The sequence below is a fragment of the Microtus pennsylvanicus genome, chromosome 4 (assembly GCF_037038515.1).
Source record: "Microtus pennsylvanicus isolate mMicPen1 chromosome 4, mMicPen1.hap1, whole genome shotgun sequence".
Taxonomy (NCBI): Eukaryota; Metazoa; Chordata; class Mammalia; order Rodentia; family Cricetidae; genus Microtus; species Microtus pennsylvanicus.
In genome coordinates, this window is record NC_134582.1 from 139,825,705 (window position 1) to 139,840,684 (window position 14,980).

A 14,980-nucleotide genomic window follows, 5' to 3' on the forward strand; every position below is an offset into this window, starting at 1 on the left:
AGACACAGAAAGACAATTATCACATGTACTCACTCATAGGTGGTTTTTAAACATAAAGCAAAGAAAATCAGCCTACAAACCACAATCCTAGAGAACTCAGACAACAATGAGGACACTAAGAGAGACTCACATAGATCTAATCTACATGGGAAGTAGAAAGTAGAAAAAGACAAGATCTCCTGAGTAAATTGGGAGCATGGGGACCTTGGGGGAGAGATGAAAGGGGGAGAGGAGGGGCAGGGAGGGGAGCAGAGAAAAATGTAGAGCTTAATAATTATCAACTTAAAAAAAGATTTAAAAAAACTGGCATGTAGCATGTATTATATATAAGCACTGGAGAAAGGAAGACCAAGGAAAGAAACAGAACAGATTTTGGACTTTTATTATAATCCCAAACAATACTGACTGGCATTTCACAACCTTCACAGAGTACACAATTTGGGGAGGGATATGTGAAATGAAGTCTAATGATAACAGCTATGTCTAACAGACACACACACACACACACACACACACACACACACACACACAATCCTTGCCCTGGAGCAGCAGAAGCAGGATCACTACAGTGAACTTCAGATCATCCTAGGCCACAGACCACATTCTAGGCCAGCCTGAGTATAGAGTTAAGATTCTGCCTCAAAAAATAACAACACCACAGAAGGAAGCAGGGAAAGACAGCAGGAGTGAAGAAGGGAAGAAAGGAAAAGGAGGGTACAGTGAGGTACGAAAGGGGGAGAAAGGAAAAAGAGAAAGAGAAGAGAGGAGCTAGGAGGAAGAAGAGGCAGGAGGGAGAGAAAAGGAAGGAAAAGGGTCAAGAAGGAGGAAGCCTGGTGGAGGAGTAACAGGAAGGGAAGCCTACTAAGGCTTGCAGCACTCAAGTGGTCTGAGGAAGAAGCAGCACAGTCCTAGGGCAGTCTCAGCCACACAGTAAGAACAATCTCAACACCAAGGGCTGGAGTTGCAGCTCAGTGATAGAGCACTTAGCCTAGAAAGTCTAAAGGCGGGGTCCAATTCCTACACTACACAGAGTGACAGAACATGGTCCAAGAATGGAGTCCTGTAAGCTTTCTTGTGAGAAAACTCCAAGGAACCAAGACAAGGAACTTGTGATCTCAGTTTCTTCAAAAACATGTAATGGGATTTGGGTTATGCTTTCTTGCCCCTGCCAGGTGTCACAGATAGAGTGACTTTACCTCAGATTACTCATGACAACTGGCTGTCACTTGTTCATATGCTGCTAAGGAAAAACACCTTCTGCCATGTGCAGCTCGCCGCCACATGCAGCCTGCATTTGTGCTTGGACACTTTACTCATACGACTCTCTTTACTCTCGGAGTATAAACTGTCTGATGCTCTGAATAAAGTTGGCTATTGATATGAGACTTTAGCCCACATCATTTATTGGCTCCATTTTCCCAGGTCTTGAACTTGACTCCCAAGTAGCTGGGATCACCGGCCTGTGCCACCATGCTTAGCCTATGGCAAATCTTTAAAAGAGAAAACAGTTACAACCAAAAAACTGAAAGATATATTCTGTCCATATGTAATATAGTAACATTAAAAAACACCTATAGTCACCTGGCAGTGGTGGCACATGCCTTTAATCCCAGCACATGGGAAGCAGGGACAGGGGATCTCTGTGAGTTGGAGGCCAGCCTGGTCTACAGAGTGAGTTGCAGGACAGGCTCCAAAGCTACACAGAGAAACAGAGAAACCCTGTCTCGAAGAAAAAACAAAACAAACACCTATAGGCTTAATTCTCAGCACCCACACGGTAGCTCACAATTCTCTATAACACCAGTTCCAAGGGATCTTTACAAACACAAATGTGCACATGGAATTAAAAGAATTTACAAGTAAACAGTAGAAGGGGAAGAAAAGTAGCAGCAGAAGCTACAGCCAGCCTGGATGTCGTGAAACCTGGTCTCAAAAAGGTGGGAGGGAAGGGGGTTGAGAGGACAGACGGGAAGGACAGGGGAAGAGGAAGCAATGCTGCAGACAATCTGGGTGTTTCCAAAGAAGAAAATAACACTTTATTAGAGTTTTGGTGGTTTGTTTTTTACATTTGTTGCCCTTGGGTTTTTTGTTTGGACTTGTTTTTTGTTTTTTTTTTTTCTTTTTTTGATTTTTCAAGACAGGTTTCTCTGCGTAGCTCTGGAATCTGTCCTGGCACTAGCTCTGTAGACTAGGCCAGGCTCGAACTCAGATATCCTCCTCCACCACCACCACAACCATCACCCTGCTTTGCCTTTTCTTCTTTGAGACAAAGTCTTGAATAGCTCAGGCTGTTTTTCATCTTGTTGTGGTCAAGGATGACCTTAACTCCAAATTCTCCTTCTTCCATTTCCCCGGTGTTCACAGGTCTATAATAATTTGTCTGATCTATGCAGCCCTGGGGAATGAAATCAAGTGGACTAAACCCCAGTTATGAAACTATCAACTGTGAAAAGTCATCCTTTAAAATAGCAACTGCTTCTGGGGCCAGAGAGGTGGCTTAGGAACAAGTACACCGCCTGCTCTTCCAGAGGACCAGGTTTCAATTCCCAGAACCTACAGAGTGGTTCACAACTGCTTGTAACTCCAGTTCCAAAGGCTCCAAAGGCCTTTTCTGGTTGGTACTCGGCACACAGACATATACATGCAGGTTAAGCACCCATAACATTAAAAGAAAACTAGTCCATCAAGTGACTTCTACTAAATGTTTGTGTGACCTTTAGGTCCTGTTGATAATCACACTATTCTCATTTCAATGACAATTATCAATTTGTAGTATATCTTTCTGCCTGAATCAGTTTTGGTAAGAACTTTTCATCTAGCTTGGCAATGGTGCAGACCTATAATCCCAGTACTGGAGAAGGTAAAGCAAAACCATGGCAAGTCTGGGGCCAGCCAGATATTATATATATATATATATATATATATATATATATACACATACACACATACATACATACCAGAACCCTACTTTTAAAAAATCCATAATTGTTGACAAAAAGTGAGGGCCCTAAAGATAGTAAAACTAATTTGTTGGGGTTGCCCTCACAAAGTTGGATGTCTTAGAAATCCAGCAGCTGGTCTTTTAGGACCACCATATCCCTACGGCTGGCTTCTTGTCTTACAGATGGCCATTTCCTCTTTATGTTCTATCTTTACGGTCTTGCCTCTGTGCATGCTTATGTCCTAATCTCCTTATTTAAAGAAATCAACCCTAGCATTCAGGAAGTTGCAATAGGAGGGTCACCCTGAGTTTAAGACTAACTTAAAATACACAGTGAAATCCAGGCCAGCTAGGGAGAGTCTGTCATAAAACAAAAGAATAATACCAGTCATAAAGATCCCAATGGATAGTTCTAAACTCATGGTCACATAGATAGTCCTTTTAAAAAACAGAGGACTACAGAACAAAAAAAGTATGAGTGTGGAAAGGAGACCTGTGAGGCCCATGGCAGCTTGACATGAGTGGAGGGAGATGAGAAGATGGGAGGTGAAAGTAAACAAAATGTACTACAAACATGTATGAAGCTGCCAAACAAATTTAATCAGTATTTCAAACACACACACACACACACACGTGCACGCACGCTGTGGGATATGCTCTTGTTTACTGTAAAGATTTGTCATTTGTATTAAAACGCTGATTCCAGTAGCCAGGCAGGAAGTATAGGCAGGGTGAACAGACTAGAATTCTGGGAAGAGGAAAGGCAGAGACACAGTCACCATCCAGAAGCAGGGGAATCAAGATGAGAATGCCTCACCAATGAAAGGTACCAAGCCATGTGGCTAAACATAGATAAAAATTATGGGTTAATTTAAGTTGTAAAAGCCAGTTAACAATAAGCCTGAGCTAACAGGCCAAACAGTTTATAATTAATATAAGTCTCTGTGTGTTTCTTTGGGACTGAATAAAACAGAAACTTCCATCTACATACACACACACACACTCACACTCATACACACACGTGTGCACCCATAACTTCCAAGTGAAAAGTCTAGGATCAAATGGAAAACTACTCATATAAAAACCAGAATTACAATAATGACACCAAAGCCAAAGATACTACAAAACATAACCAATAATTCTCAAGACCATAAAGTAATTCCCGCAACATTCTATCAAATTAAATCTAACAATGTATAGAATTGGAAATACATCAGTTAGCTGGAATTTAATCCCAGTAAAGACTGCTAACATTTAAAATAATGCAAAACCAAAGTAATTCATTTTATTAGGAGATAAAACAACCTTGTTCCTTTCTACAAATGCATAAAAAATAACAAAACCTATAATCTTGTTCCTTATAAGATCTCTCACAGACTAGACAGTAAACACTAAAAACAATCTGATAATTTCTTATTAACAGACATATACCATGTAAACTATTCATTCCACACACATATCTTCTTTAAAGGAACAAAAGCATGATCAATGAGAATGACTCAGAACATGAAGGCACTTGCTACCAAGCCTGACAATCTGAGCACACTCCAGGACCCACATACTGAAAGGGAGCTAAGTCACCTCTAACTCCAAACAAATTATGCTGAGACGCATATGCACCCACACAAACAAAAATAAATAAAAATATAATTTCTAAAAATGAAAATCATTTGACTATAGGAAGATCTATATATAAATGTTTATAGAAGTTTAATGTGCAGTTGGTAAAATATAAACACAACCTATATTTCCAACAACAGATACACAAACAGATAACAGATAAATAGAAATTGCTCAACAAGCCGGGCAGTGGTAGTGCACATCTTTAATCCCAGCACTTGGAAGGCAGAGATAGGCAGATCTCTGTGAGTTTGAAACTAGTGTGGTCTACAGGCTCCAAAGCTACAGATAAACCCTGTTTTGAAAAACCAAAAAAAAAAAAAAAATGAGAGAGAAAGAAAAAAAGAAAGAGAGGGAAGGAAGGAGAGAAGGAGATGGGGGAGGGGAAGGGAGAGGAGGGGAGGGAGGGGAGGGGAGGGAAATCAAATGAAACTGCTCAACAATAAAAGCAGACTCTTATATGGGAACAGTATGGGTAAATTTCAAAGTAAGTGTGCTATGTAAAAAGGGCTAAATCAAGATGAAAATGGTAGGGGATAGGTACATGAATGCATTCACACAAATTTCTAGAAAATATGAACTATTCTATAATGACAAAAAACCTGAGAATAAGGGATGGGATGGAGGCAAAGTTTACAAAAGTACATGTTCCTTTCTTTATGCTGATGACCTCTTAAGAATATGTAAAAATTGACAAGATGCTATTATAAGCTTTAATTAAATGTAATTTAGTTTACCTCAACAAAAGTCAACAGGCTGGCATGGTGGGATATAACTATAATCCCAGCTACTCAGGAGGCTAAGGTAGGGTGAGGAAGAAAATTTAAGGCCAGCCTGGGCAGCTTACCATAACAAAAAAAATGGGTGTGCAGATCAGTAATAGAATGCATGACTAGAATACACAAAGCCTAGGTACTATCCCTAGTCAAAACAACAAAACACCTTAAATGTTCAGTTTTGGGTTGTTTTTCTACAAATGTAAAAAGAAGACTTACAAAAAATAAAGCAAGAATATTGGTACATACCTATGAACCCAGCATTCAAAAGGCTATGGTTGTATAAAAGGAAAACTTTAAAAAACAAAAACAGTAAAAGCAAACATGGTGGTTCATATCTATGAACCCAGCATTTAAAAGGCTAAGGCTGGAGACAGGAGAGAAGGCTCAGCCATTAAGAGCACTGGATCATCTTACAGAGAACCTAGGTTTGATTCCCAGGAAGCATATGACAGCTCATGACCACCTATAACTTCAGTCCTAGGGGATCTGATGGCCTCTTTTAGCTTCCGTGGGCACCAGGCACCCACATGGTACACAGACATATTTGTAAGCCACTATCATACATTAAAAAAAATAATAACTTTTTTTAAAAGAGGTTAAGGCAGCTGCACCTTAGTTCAGGGACCACCAGTGAGACTATTTCAAAACTTAAAGCTTACTCAACTCAAAACAAAGCTAAGAGTGACCATGCCTACAATCAATCAGTAAAATACTAGGTAAGGATTTTATATTCCCAGGTCATCTATACCATTGTTACATTACATTTGTCTGAGACTGCATATTACCTGAGGTCTACTAGGATTTTACATCAGTGTCCAAGAATAGTATATTGCTCATCTGTCTCATGGCAGTGGCTGTGTGAACATACCTATTATTGTACTGCCCATCACACTTTTATGCTGTATAATACCTGATAATGATAATAAATTCTTACTGGTCTATAGATTACAGTACTTGTTACCACTGTATTAAAAAACATTGCTACTATATTTTTTTTCTTTTTAGGAGTAATTTTTTAGATGATATCTTTTTTATCTAAAATGTTCTGGTGCTTTGCTGCATGTATGTCTGTTGTGAGAGTATCAAATCCTTCATAACTGGAGTTACGGACACTTTTGAGCTGCCATGTGGGTGCTGGGAATTGAATCCAGGTCCTCTAGAAAAACAACCAGTGTTCTTAATTGCTGATCCATCTCTCCAGCCCTAACACTATTTTTTTTAATTATTTTTTGGTTTTTCAAGACAGGGTTTTAATTATTTTAAAAACTTTTTTCTACACCAGCAACAGCCTTGTGAATCATGCATTTTCTACTCTTAACAACATCAACCATCCACAGGGAACAGTAGGTAGACTTACATACCATGAAGATTGATGTAGGTGCTCTCTAAAATGTTCACACCACAGCAAAGTCTCCTAGCAACACATTTCTTAGCAGGTATGTACCCTTATAATTAAGACGTGTGCTACCATTTGACTAACTATAAACCTAAGACTTTACAAGCTGATACCTGTGAGATATGATTGATGGAAGACTCCATCCTCCGAAGCTGAGATGCCTGGATATCCAGCAACTGGAGTACATTGTTGGCCAATGCATTTATTTGATAAGCAACACTAGCTAGAGATTGGGTTGTATATGCTTTGGTCTCTTCTAGAGCTTTTCTCTTGTCTGTAGCCTGAAATTAGAACAAAAATAAGCAATAGTTAGTTGACATTCATTAAACACACATTTTATACAAATACAGAGCTATTTTCCTCCATTTAAAAAGCCCATATCAGAAATACCAAACTAGTCAAATGGCATGCTTGCGCTCTCTCTCTCTCTCTCTCTCTCTCTCTCGCTCTCTCTCTCGCTCTCGCTCTCGCTCTCGCTCTCTCATTTCTTTACAGACTTTGAAAAAAACAATAATAAACTTTAAATGGAAAAAAAAAACCCAGGATAGAAAACAAAAAAATCCTGTAAAATAAAAGAACTGCTGGAAGTCTCACCACCCCTGCTCAAGCCCTACTTCAAAGCTGTAATAACAAAGCCAGCATAGTACTGGCATGAAAACAGACAACTGGATCAAGAGAACCAAACAGAAGACCAAGACATAAATCCACACACCTAGGAACACCTGATTTTTGACAAAAAAAAAGACAAAAATACACAACAGAGGAACAAAAAAAGCAACTTTAACAAATGGTGCTGGCATAACTGAATGTCCACATGTAAAAAAATGCAAACAGATCCATATCTATCATCTGCACAAAACTCAAGTCCAAGTAGATCAAAGACCTCAATAGAAATCCAGTTACACTGAACCTAATAGAAGAGAAAGTAGGAAGTAGCCTTGAACACATTAACATAGGAGACAACTTCCTAACCAGTAGCACAAACACCAAGATTAATAAATGGGAATTCCTGAAACTGAAAAGCTTCTGTAAGGCAAAGAACATAGTCAATAAGACAAAACAGCAACCTACATAGTAGGAAAAGATCTTTAGCAACCCCACATCCGATAGAGGGCTGATCTCCAAAATATATAAAGAACTCAAAAAACTAGACATCCAAAAACCAAATAATCCAATTTAATAATGAGGTACAGACCTAAACAGAGAATTCTCAACAGAAGAATTCCAAATGGCAGAGAAACACTTAAAGAGAAACGTTTATCATCCTTAGCCATCATGGAAATGCAAATCAAAACAATTCTAATTTGAATGACTAAGATCAAAAACACTAAGGACAGCCTATGTTGGAGAGGATGTAGAGCAAGTGGAACACTCCTCCATTGCTGGTGGGAATGCAAACCTGTACAGCCATTTTGGAAATGGTGGTTTCTCAGATAATTAGAAACCTATCAACCCAAGACCCAGCTAAACTATTCTTGGACATATATCAAAAGGGCACTTTTATATCACCCATAACACATGGACACTTGTTCAGCTATGTTCACAGCAGCTTTAGTTGTCATAGCCAAAACCTGGAAAAATCTAGATGCTTCTCAATCGAAGAATGGACAAAGAAAATGTGATATATTTACACAATAAAGTATTGCTCAGCTGTTTAAAAAAAATGACATCTTGAAATTTGAAGGCAAATGGGTGGAACCAGAAAAAAAAAATCCTGTGTGAGGTAACCCTGACCCAGAAAGACAAACATGGCATATACTCACTCATAAGTGGATATCAGCTGTGAAGTAAAGGATAATCATGCTACACTCCACAGCCCCAGAGAGGCTAGGGAACAAACAGGGTCACACTGATCTCCTGGGTGGACTGGGGACAGATGGAGATGGAAACTTGAGGGATGGAGGGTGGGTGGAGAGGGAGAGTACTGAAAACGATGACTGGAAAGGGCGTGGTTTTCAGGGTTAGGTAGAAACCTGGTGCAAGGGAAACTCCCACGAATTTAAAAGGATGACCTTAGCTAAGATTCCTAGCAATAGCGAATACATAGGCTGAACTGGCCATCTCCTGTGATCAGATTGGTGGCTAACCCAACTGTCATCAGAGAGTCTTCATCCAGTGATTGATAGAAACAGAGGCAGAGATCCACAGCCAAACATTAGCCAAGGGAATCTTGCTGGAGAGAGGCAGGAAGGAATGCAGGAGCCAAAGGGGGTCAAGGACATCAAAAAAAGAATCAAAAAAAAAAAAAAAACCCGAAAATCAACTACCCTGGCTCAGAGGAACTCACAGAGTCTGAACCAACAACCAGGGAGCCCATATGGCTCTACATACATGTGACAGCTGTTTATCTTGTGGCACTCCTAACAGTGTGAACAGAGAGTGTCCCTTTGGCTCTTAAGAATCTATTCCTCATACTGGACTGCCTTGTCCAGTCTACATTCAAGGGGAGGTGCTTAGTCCTACTGCAACTTGATATACCATGTTTTGTTGATATCCATGAAAGGCCTGACTAGAAAAAGAGGAATGGATGGGGGGGGGGGGGAGTGCAGTAGGGATAAAATCAAAGAAAGGAAGGAAGGGAGGAAGGGAGGGAGGCAGGCAGGCAGGCAGGCAGGCAGGCAGCCCCAATCAGTCTGGCAAGATGACTCAATGGGTGAAAGCACTTGCTGCGCAAGCTTGAGTTCAATTCCCTGAGCCCTTTAAACATAAAGGAGAAAAACCCGCTCCGGAGCTGTCTTCTGACAGCTCTGGCACCCTCACACTTGCGCAAAGTATATACACACAGTAATGATAATAAATTGAATGTGAGAGTGATTTTTAAAAAAAAAACTTGGAACTAATCTGATGAGTTTGGGGATTACAGAAAAATTTACAGGTAACTGGCTTTAAAACACTGGTCATAGGCCAGGCAATGGTGGCGCACGCCTTTAATCCCAGCACATGGGAAGCAGAGGCAGGTGGATCTCTGTGAGTTCGAGGCCAACCTGGTCTACAGAGTGAGTTCCAGGACAGCTAGTTACACAGAGAAACCCTGTCTCAGAAAAAAAAAACAAAATACACACACACACACACACACACACACACAAAAGCCTTATAATTCTGCAATGTTTCCAAATTCATTTGTCAACTTTATCCACCTTTTATAGATTATTTAGGATGTTTAAACAACTTTGCTATCTGTGTAAAACAAGTTTACTTTTTTTTTTGAAATTGTCTTCTGTCTTGTTTCTTTCTCTCGCTCTTTTAGTGGCTTGGAATACAAATACAATCTTGAATAGAATCAGTCATCCACACTATTGAAAACAAGGTCTTTTTGCATTAAAACACAGAATCTAGGCTAGGAACTTTCTTCCATGTTAGAGCATTTGTCTAGAATGTTCAAGGACATTTGTTCTAGAATTAAAATTCAGAACTGGGGGAGACGGGAATTTCTACAATTAAAGAGGAAAAATAAACATCTGTTTACAAAGTCAGGTAGACAAACTTGAATGAGATAATTATTTTCAATCATCCAATATATTCTAGAATTTCATCTGCCTGTTTCTTTAGCTTTCAGTTTACAGACCACACACATTTTTCCAACACAGGAGTGGAAGGAAATGCCAGGTTTGGGCTAACATCTATTTCTCCTTTCCTCCCATGAAAAAGCTTGTATTTTATTTTCCGGTTTTCTTTAGTATAGAATCATATAACTATTTAGAGTCAATTAAATGCTAATAGAAATTATTCTACCTATAAACCTACACATAAGAACCCTTTCATTCTGATACAGTAAAGTGCAATGCACTCTTACCCAAACAGTAATGTCATACTTAAGCCAAAACAGTATTTTACATAGCCTCCATTTTAAATTCTAATGTAAGGGAAGAGTACAACACTGGTTGTCCAGTTCCAAATGCTGAGCCCTAAAGCCATACATATGAGTAACATTATATGAACTCAACCAGTTATTTTTTAGGAATATATACATATATATGCACATATACATATATGCATGTAATAACAATTGAATTTTAAAAAGGCCATGAATCTGAAGTAGAGAAGGGAGAGACATATATATAGAAGAAAGGTTTGGAAGGTACAAAGGAAAAGTAGAAATATAATTAAAATATAATCTAAGACAATTTTTAAATATTACAAGTGCTAGCAATGCTATAGAGAAAATGGAAATTTTTTATGTAGATCACTGGCAACAATGAAAACAAAGTATCTTTAAAAAAATTGAAGAAATTAAATTTTGGGGAGTAATTTTTATGTGCATGAATGTTTTGTCTGAGTGTGTGTGTGTGTATACAGTACATGTATGTCTGGTGCCCAGACAGTGTGAGCTACCACCATGTGGGCATGTTGCACATCGAATTCAGTTCTTCTGCAGAGCAGCAAGTACTCTTAACTGCTAAGTCATGTCTTCAGCCCATCAAAGAAACTAAATTTTAAACTTCATTTTCTTGGGGGCTGGGGATTAGCTCAGTTAGCAGAGTGCTTGCCTAGCACACACAAAGTCCTGGTTGCTATATCCCTCCCTCTGCCCCCCAAAATAAAGAAAGCTAGGAGTAGTGATGCATACCTATGAAGCTAGCATTCAAAACAAGAGTAACTTAGAAGTGTCAAATTTAAAGTTATTTTTGGTTACACAGTGAGTTCAAAACCAACCTGGGTTGTATGACACCTTACTCCCCACAATTTCTTTTTCATTTTCCCTGATCTGCAAAATTTGAAGCATTAAAAAGACGTGTGTGGTTGGATGGTGGTGGCTCACGCCTTTAATCCCAGCAATTGGGAGGCAGGAGCAGGCAGATCTCTGAGTTCAAAGTCAGCTTGGTCTACAGAGATCCAGGGTAGACAGGGCTAAACAAAGAGGCCCTGTTCTGAAAAATCAAAATAAAAAAGAGAAAAAGAAAAAAAAGAAAGCCATGCCTGGGTGTAACAGCCTTACTGAAGAATGCCTTTCAAGTCACCACTAGTTTCCACTCAAATTTGCTGAAAATTACTGCTGTTAGTTATTTTGTTTGTAGCTCCCTCATAATCACCAACCAATCACCTAAGCATGTCAAAGGAGCAAACAAAACGGGTCACAGACTATAGACAACTAAGAATGTGTCCACAGAATTAAGATCAGCATTAACTACACTAACTAGTTAATTAGGCTCCCTGTTAACCAATGGCTCTGGGAGTTGACATATGATATGAAGTCCACTTGTCATCCCTGTCCTTTAAGTGTCCTTAAAGGGAATCAATTTTTTTTTTTTTTGGTTCCTGTCCTGGAACTCGCTCTTGTAGACCAGGCTGGCCTCGAACTCACAGAGATCCACCTGCCTCTGCCTCCCAAGTGGCCACCACGCCACCACTGCCTAGCAAACATACACAGCTTTAAAAGGAAAGTTAGTTGTTTAAAATAGCTGCAGTTAAAATACGCACTTTAAATAAACCACGCTGGAAATTCCGGACATAACTGAACTCTGTGACCATCTCAACCATTACCCATTTCCTTCTTCCTCCTTCCTTATCCACCTGCAGAAATCCAACTTACTAAATTAGAATCTGCTAGCTGGGGTAGAAACCTTCAATTGCATCTGCTTCCTTAAATCCTTTCTGGCCCATCACAGTTTCTTCAAATGGAAGGGGGCAGGGGTTCTTTTCATTGCATTAAATAAAAAATTGCTGGCTGTAAGCAACCTCAATCTCTTCCACATCCCTCTCTCACCCCCTCTCCCTCCTTTCCACTGAAAACCAACCCCCATCCACACCCTTACTTCACTGCCTTTCCTCTTCCTCACTTTCTTCACCTCAGGTGAAATCGTTCTCCCATTTTATTATGTTAATATCTGACTCCCAAAAGAAAAAAAGTCATCCTTGTCATGACTGCCACTCAAAAGTTAACACAAACAGGGGTGACAGCAAACAACCATCATCCAAGCATTTGGGAGGCAGGAAGATCACCAAATTTGAGGACAGACTGAGTAACACTGGAGACAGGGGGACAGGAATAGGATTTGTGGCATAGTCTGTCTTTAACTGAAAAGCTTACACACAACAATCAGCTCCAACTACACTTACACATATCTTTATAGTTAACTGTATTCTCAAAAACACTTTTAAACCTTTACAGTCAATTTATCTTTCTAGCATTTCTAGTAGACAGATTGTTAATACAGCTCTGAAATTTTAAGTTGTATCATAATTACAACCCAAATAATCCCTTTATTATCAATATCACAAAGCATTTAAACTTTAAAAGGCTTGGGACACAATAAAGGGAAACCCTATTTCAGAAAGAGCAAGTACATTTTAAAATTACAATTAGGTTCAAGGCCAGCCTGGGATACATAGCAAATTCCAAGCCAGCCTGAGTTACACAGTGAGACCTCCAACATCAAAAACTAAACCAAACAAAATTCACTGATAGACAAGATAGGCCCCAACCAAGAGGTCTAAATAAGCAAGGTCGTAGAGCCCACCATCCAGAGTGCATTCACTAACCACCCCCTGGTGGTGGTGCAGGCTGCACTGGTCACCACGCCCCTCCCTGACCAGGGAAGCAATGCCCCATCATGCAACCTAGATTATGCACACCCACTCCCCTTCTTCAGTCACATAGCACAGGTAACACGCAAACCTCAATTCCCCTAAGAAGTCTTATGTGCACCACTCCTCACCATGAGAGCCAGGGAGGACAGATCCAGGCCCCTGCTGACAGTTGTACTGACAAAATCTTTTACCTGGAAGGACAATTCATCTCCATGGCCTTCTCAAACTCCTCTAAAAACCTGACATGTTACATATTTATGTACTGTTCATATAAAAGATTTTATATTTAGCCCATGATATTGGCTTTCCTTCCACTTCTTCCTTTGCTATCAACTAATTCACTTCCCAAACAATTTTAGTTCTTCTTAAAAAGAATGATTGCAAAATACTCCACATACTGGACAATACAACCAGAAAACATATATCACAACTGCTTAAAATCTGTGTTCTTCGTGTCCAGGAATTTGCCCAGAAGAAAAGCAAGGGCAAGTGCAAACAATATTCACATCACTTCAATTTGTAACAGCAAAGAAAAACTAGAACCAATGTAAAGAACCAATGACAGGTGACAAAAATCTCATTTTGACTATCATGTAATCAAAAATTATATAGATATTTACCAAGAAGGAAAGTGTATTAAAGTCAGGATTTAAAGCAGGAAGCAGTCCAATGCGATTTATAGATAATGTATTCACTACATAATTTCACTTTACATTAATAGTAATAGCTGAGGAAGCAATGAAGATGCAGAAGGGAAGATGCAAAATCAGAGAGTAACAAATCAATCAACTTGTGAAGCTAACGCATCCAGCTTACAGAAACCGGACTACAAAGGAAAAGCTACTGCGGAAGCTGTGCCACTCTAGATTTGCCAACTACACCTGAAGATCTGTCAGATGGGTGGGGTCACTGTCACAGTCAGGAAAAGGAACTGGACACAGAGCAAGAAAGTAAGGTCAAGCTCCGGAGCCCACTAGTCTCTCCACGCATCTTACCACATCTAACCAGAAACACCTTCAGATGGTAGACAACGTTGCTTACACAAACCCCTCTTTTGGCTAATTCTAACCCAGTGTGCTTGGCAGCCATACAAGGGAGATTATGGAGCACACAATCTGAGTGAGTAAACAAAAAAGTAAAAACCACCACAGTATAATCGGTTAATGTATGTACACATCTTTTAGACATACAGAACTCACAGCAAAACCATGCTGAGTCTATCATGACCAAAACTAATTACTAGTTACTTTCCTCTTTGCTGTAGCAAGTACCTGACAAAAAGGGTGGGGGAGGGGGCAATTTAAGAAATGTTTGTTTTGGTTCAGTTAAAAGAGTCCAGTTCATCATGATAGCAAAGACATGGAGGCAGGAGCATGACACAACTGGCCAAGCTGTGCACAGTCAGGAGGCAGGAGGAGAAAACTGGGTGCTCAGAATCACACTGGAACAGTGCTCACACCGGAAACAGCAGCATCATGTGAGAAACCTTGGAAAGCTTTAAGCATCCCTCCCTAAAGGGCCTGTTTAATTATGACGTAGAACTGGGGCTGTACATTTTCATATAAAACTTTTTATTAAATAAACTTTGTGAAGATGGATGGAAGGAATTATGAAGATCTCCAACTCTGTCTCATAAAACAGACTGAGAAATAAGGGCATCAAGACAAGAACAAACTAATACAGTTTATATCTACCAAGGTAACAACACTGGGATAT

The 14,980-nt window shown here is 39.6% G+C and overlaps 1 protein-coding gene across 10 annotated transcripts in view; it reads right to left on the bottom strand.

Annotated features, from left to right (window-relative positions):
* Positions 1-14,980, bottom strand: part of Abi1 (abl interactor 1) — a 98,217-nt gene that overhangs the window by 57,458 nt on the left and 25,779 nt on the right. For all 10 annotated transcript variants that reach the window (XM_075970654.1, XM_075970651.1, XM_075970646.1 and 7 more), the window contains exon 2: positions 6,850-7,017. In XM_075970654.1, the coding sequence (XP_075826769.1) occupies positions 6,850-7,017 (168 nt within the window). The remainder of the gene's footprint in view (positions 1-6,849; positions 7,018-14,980) is intronic.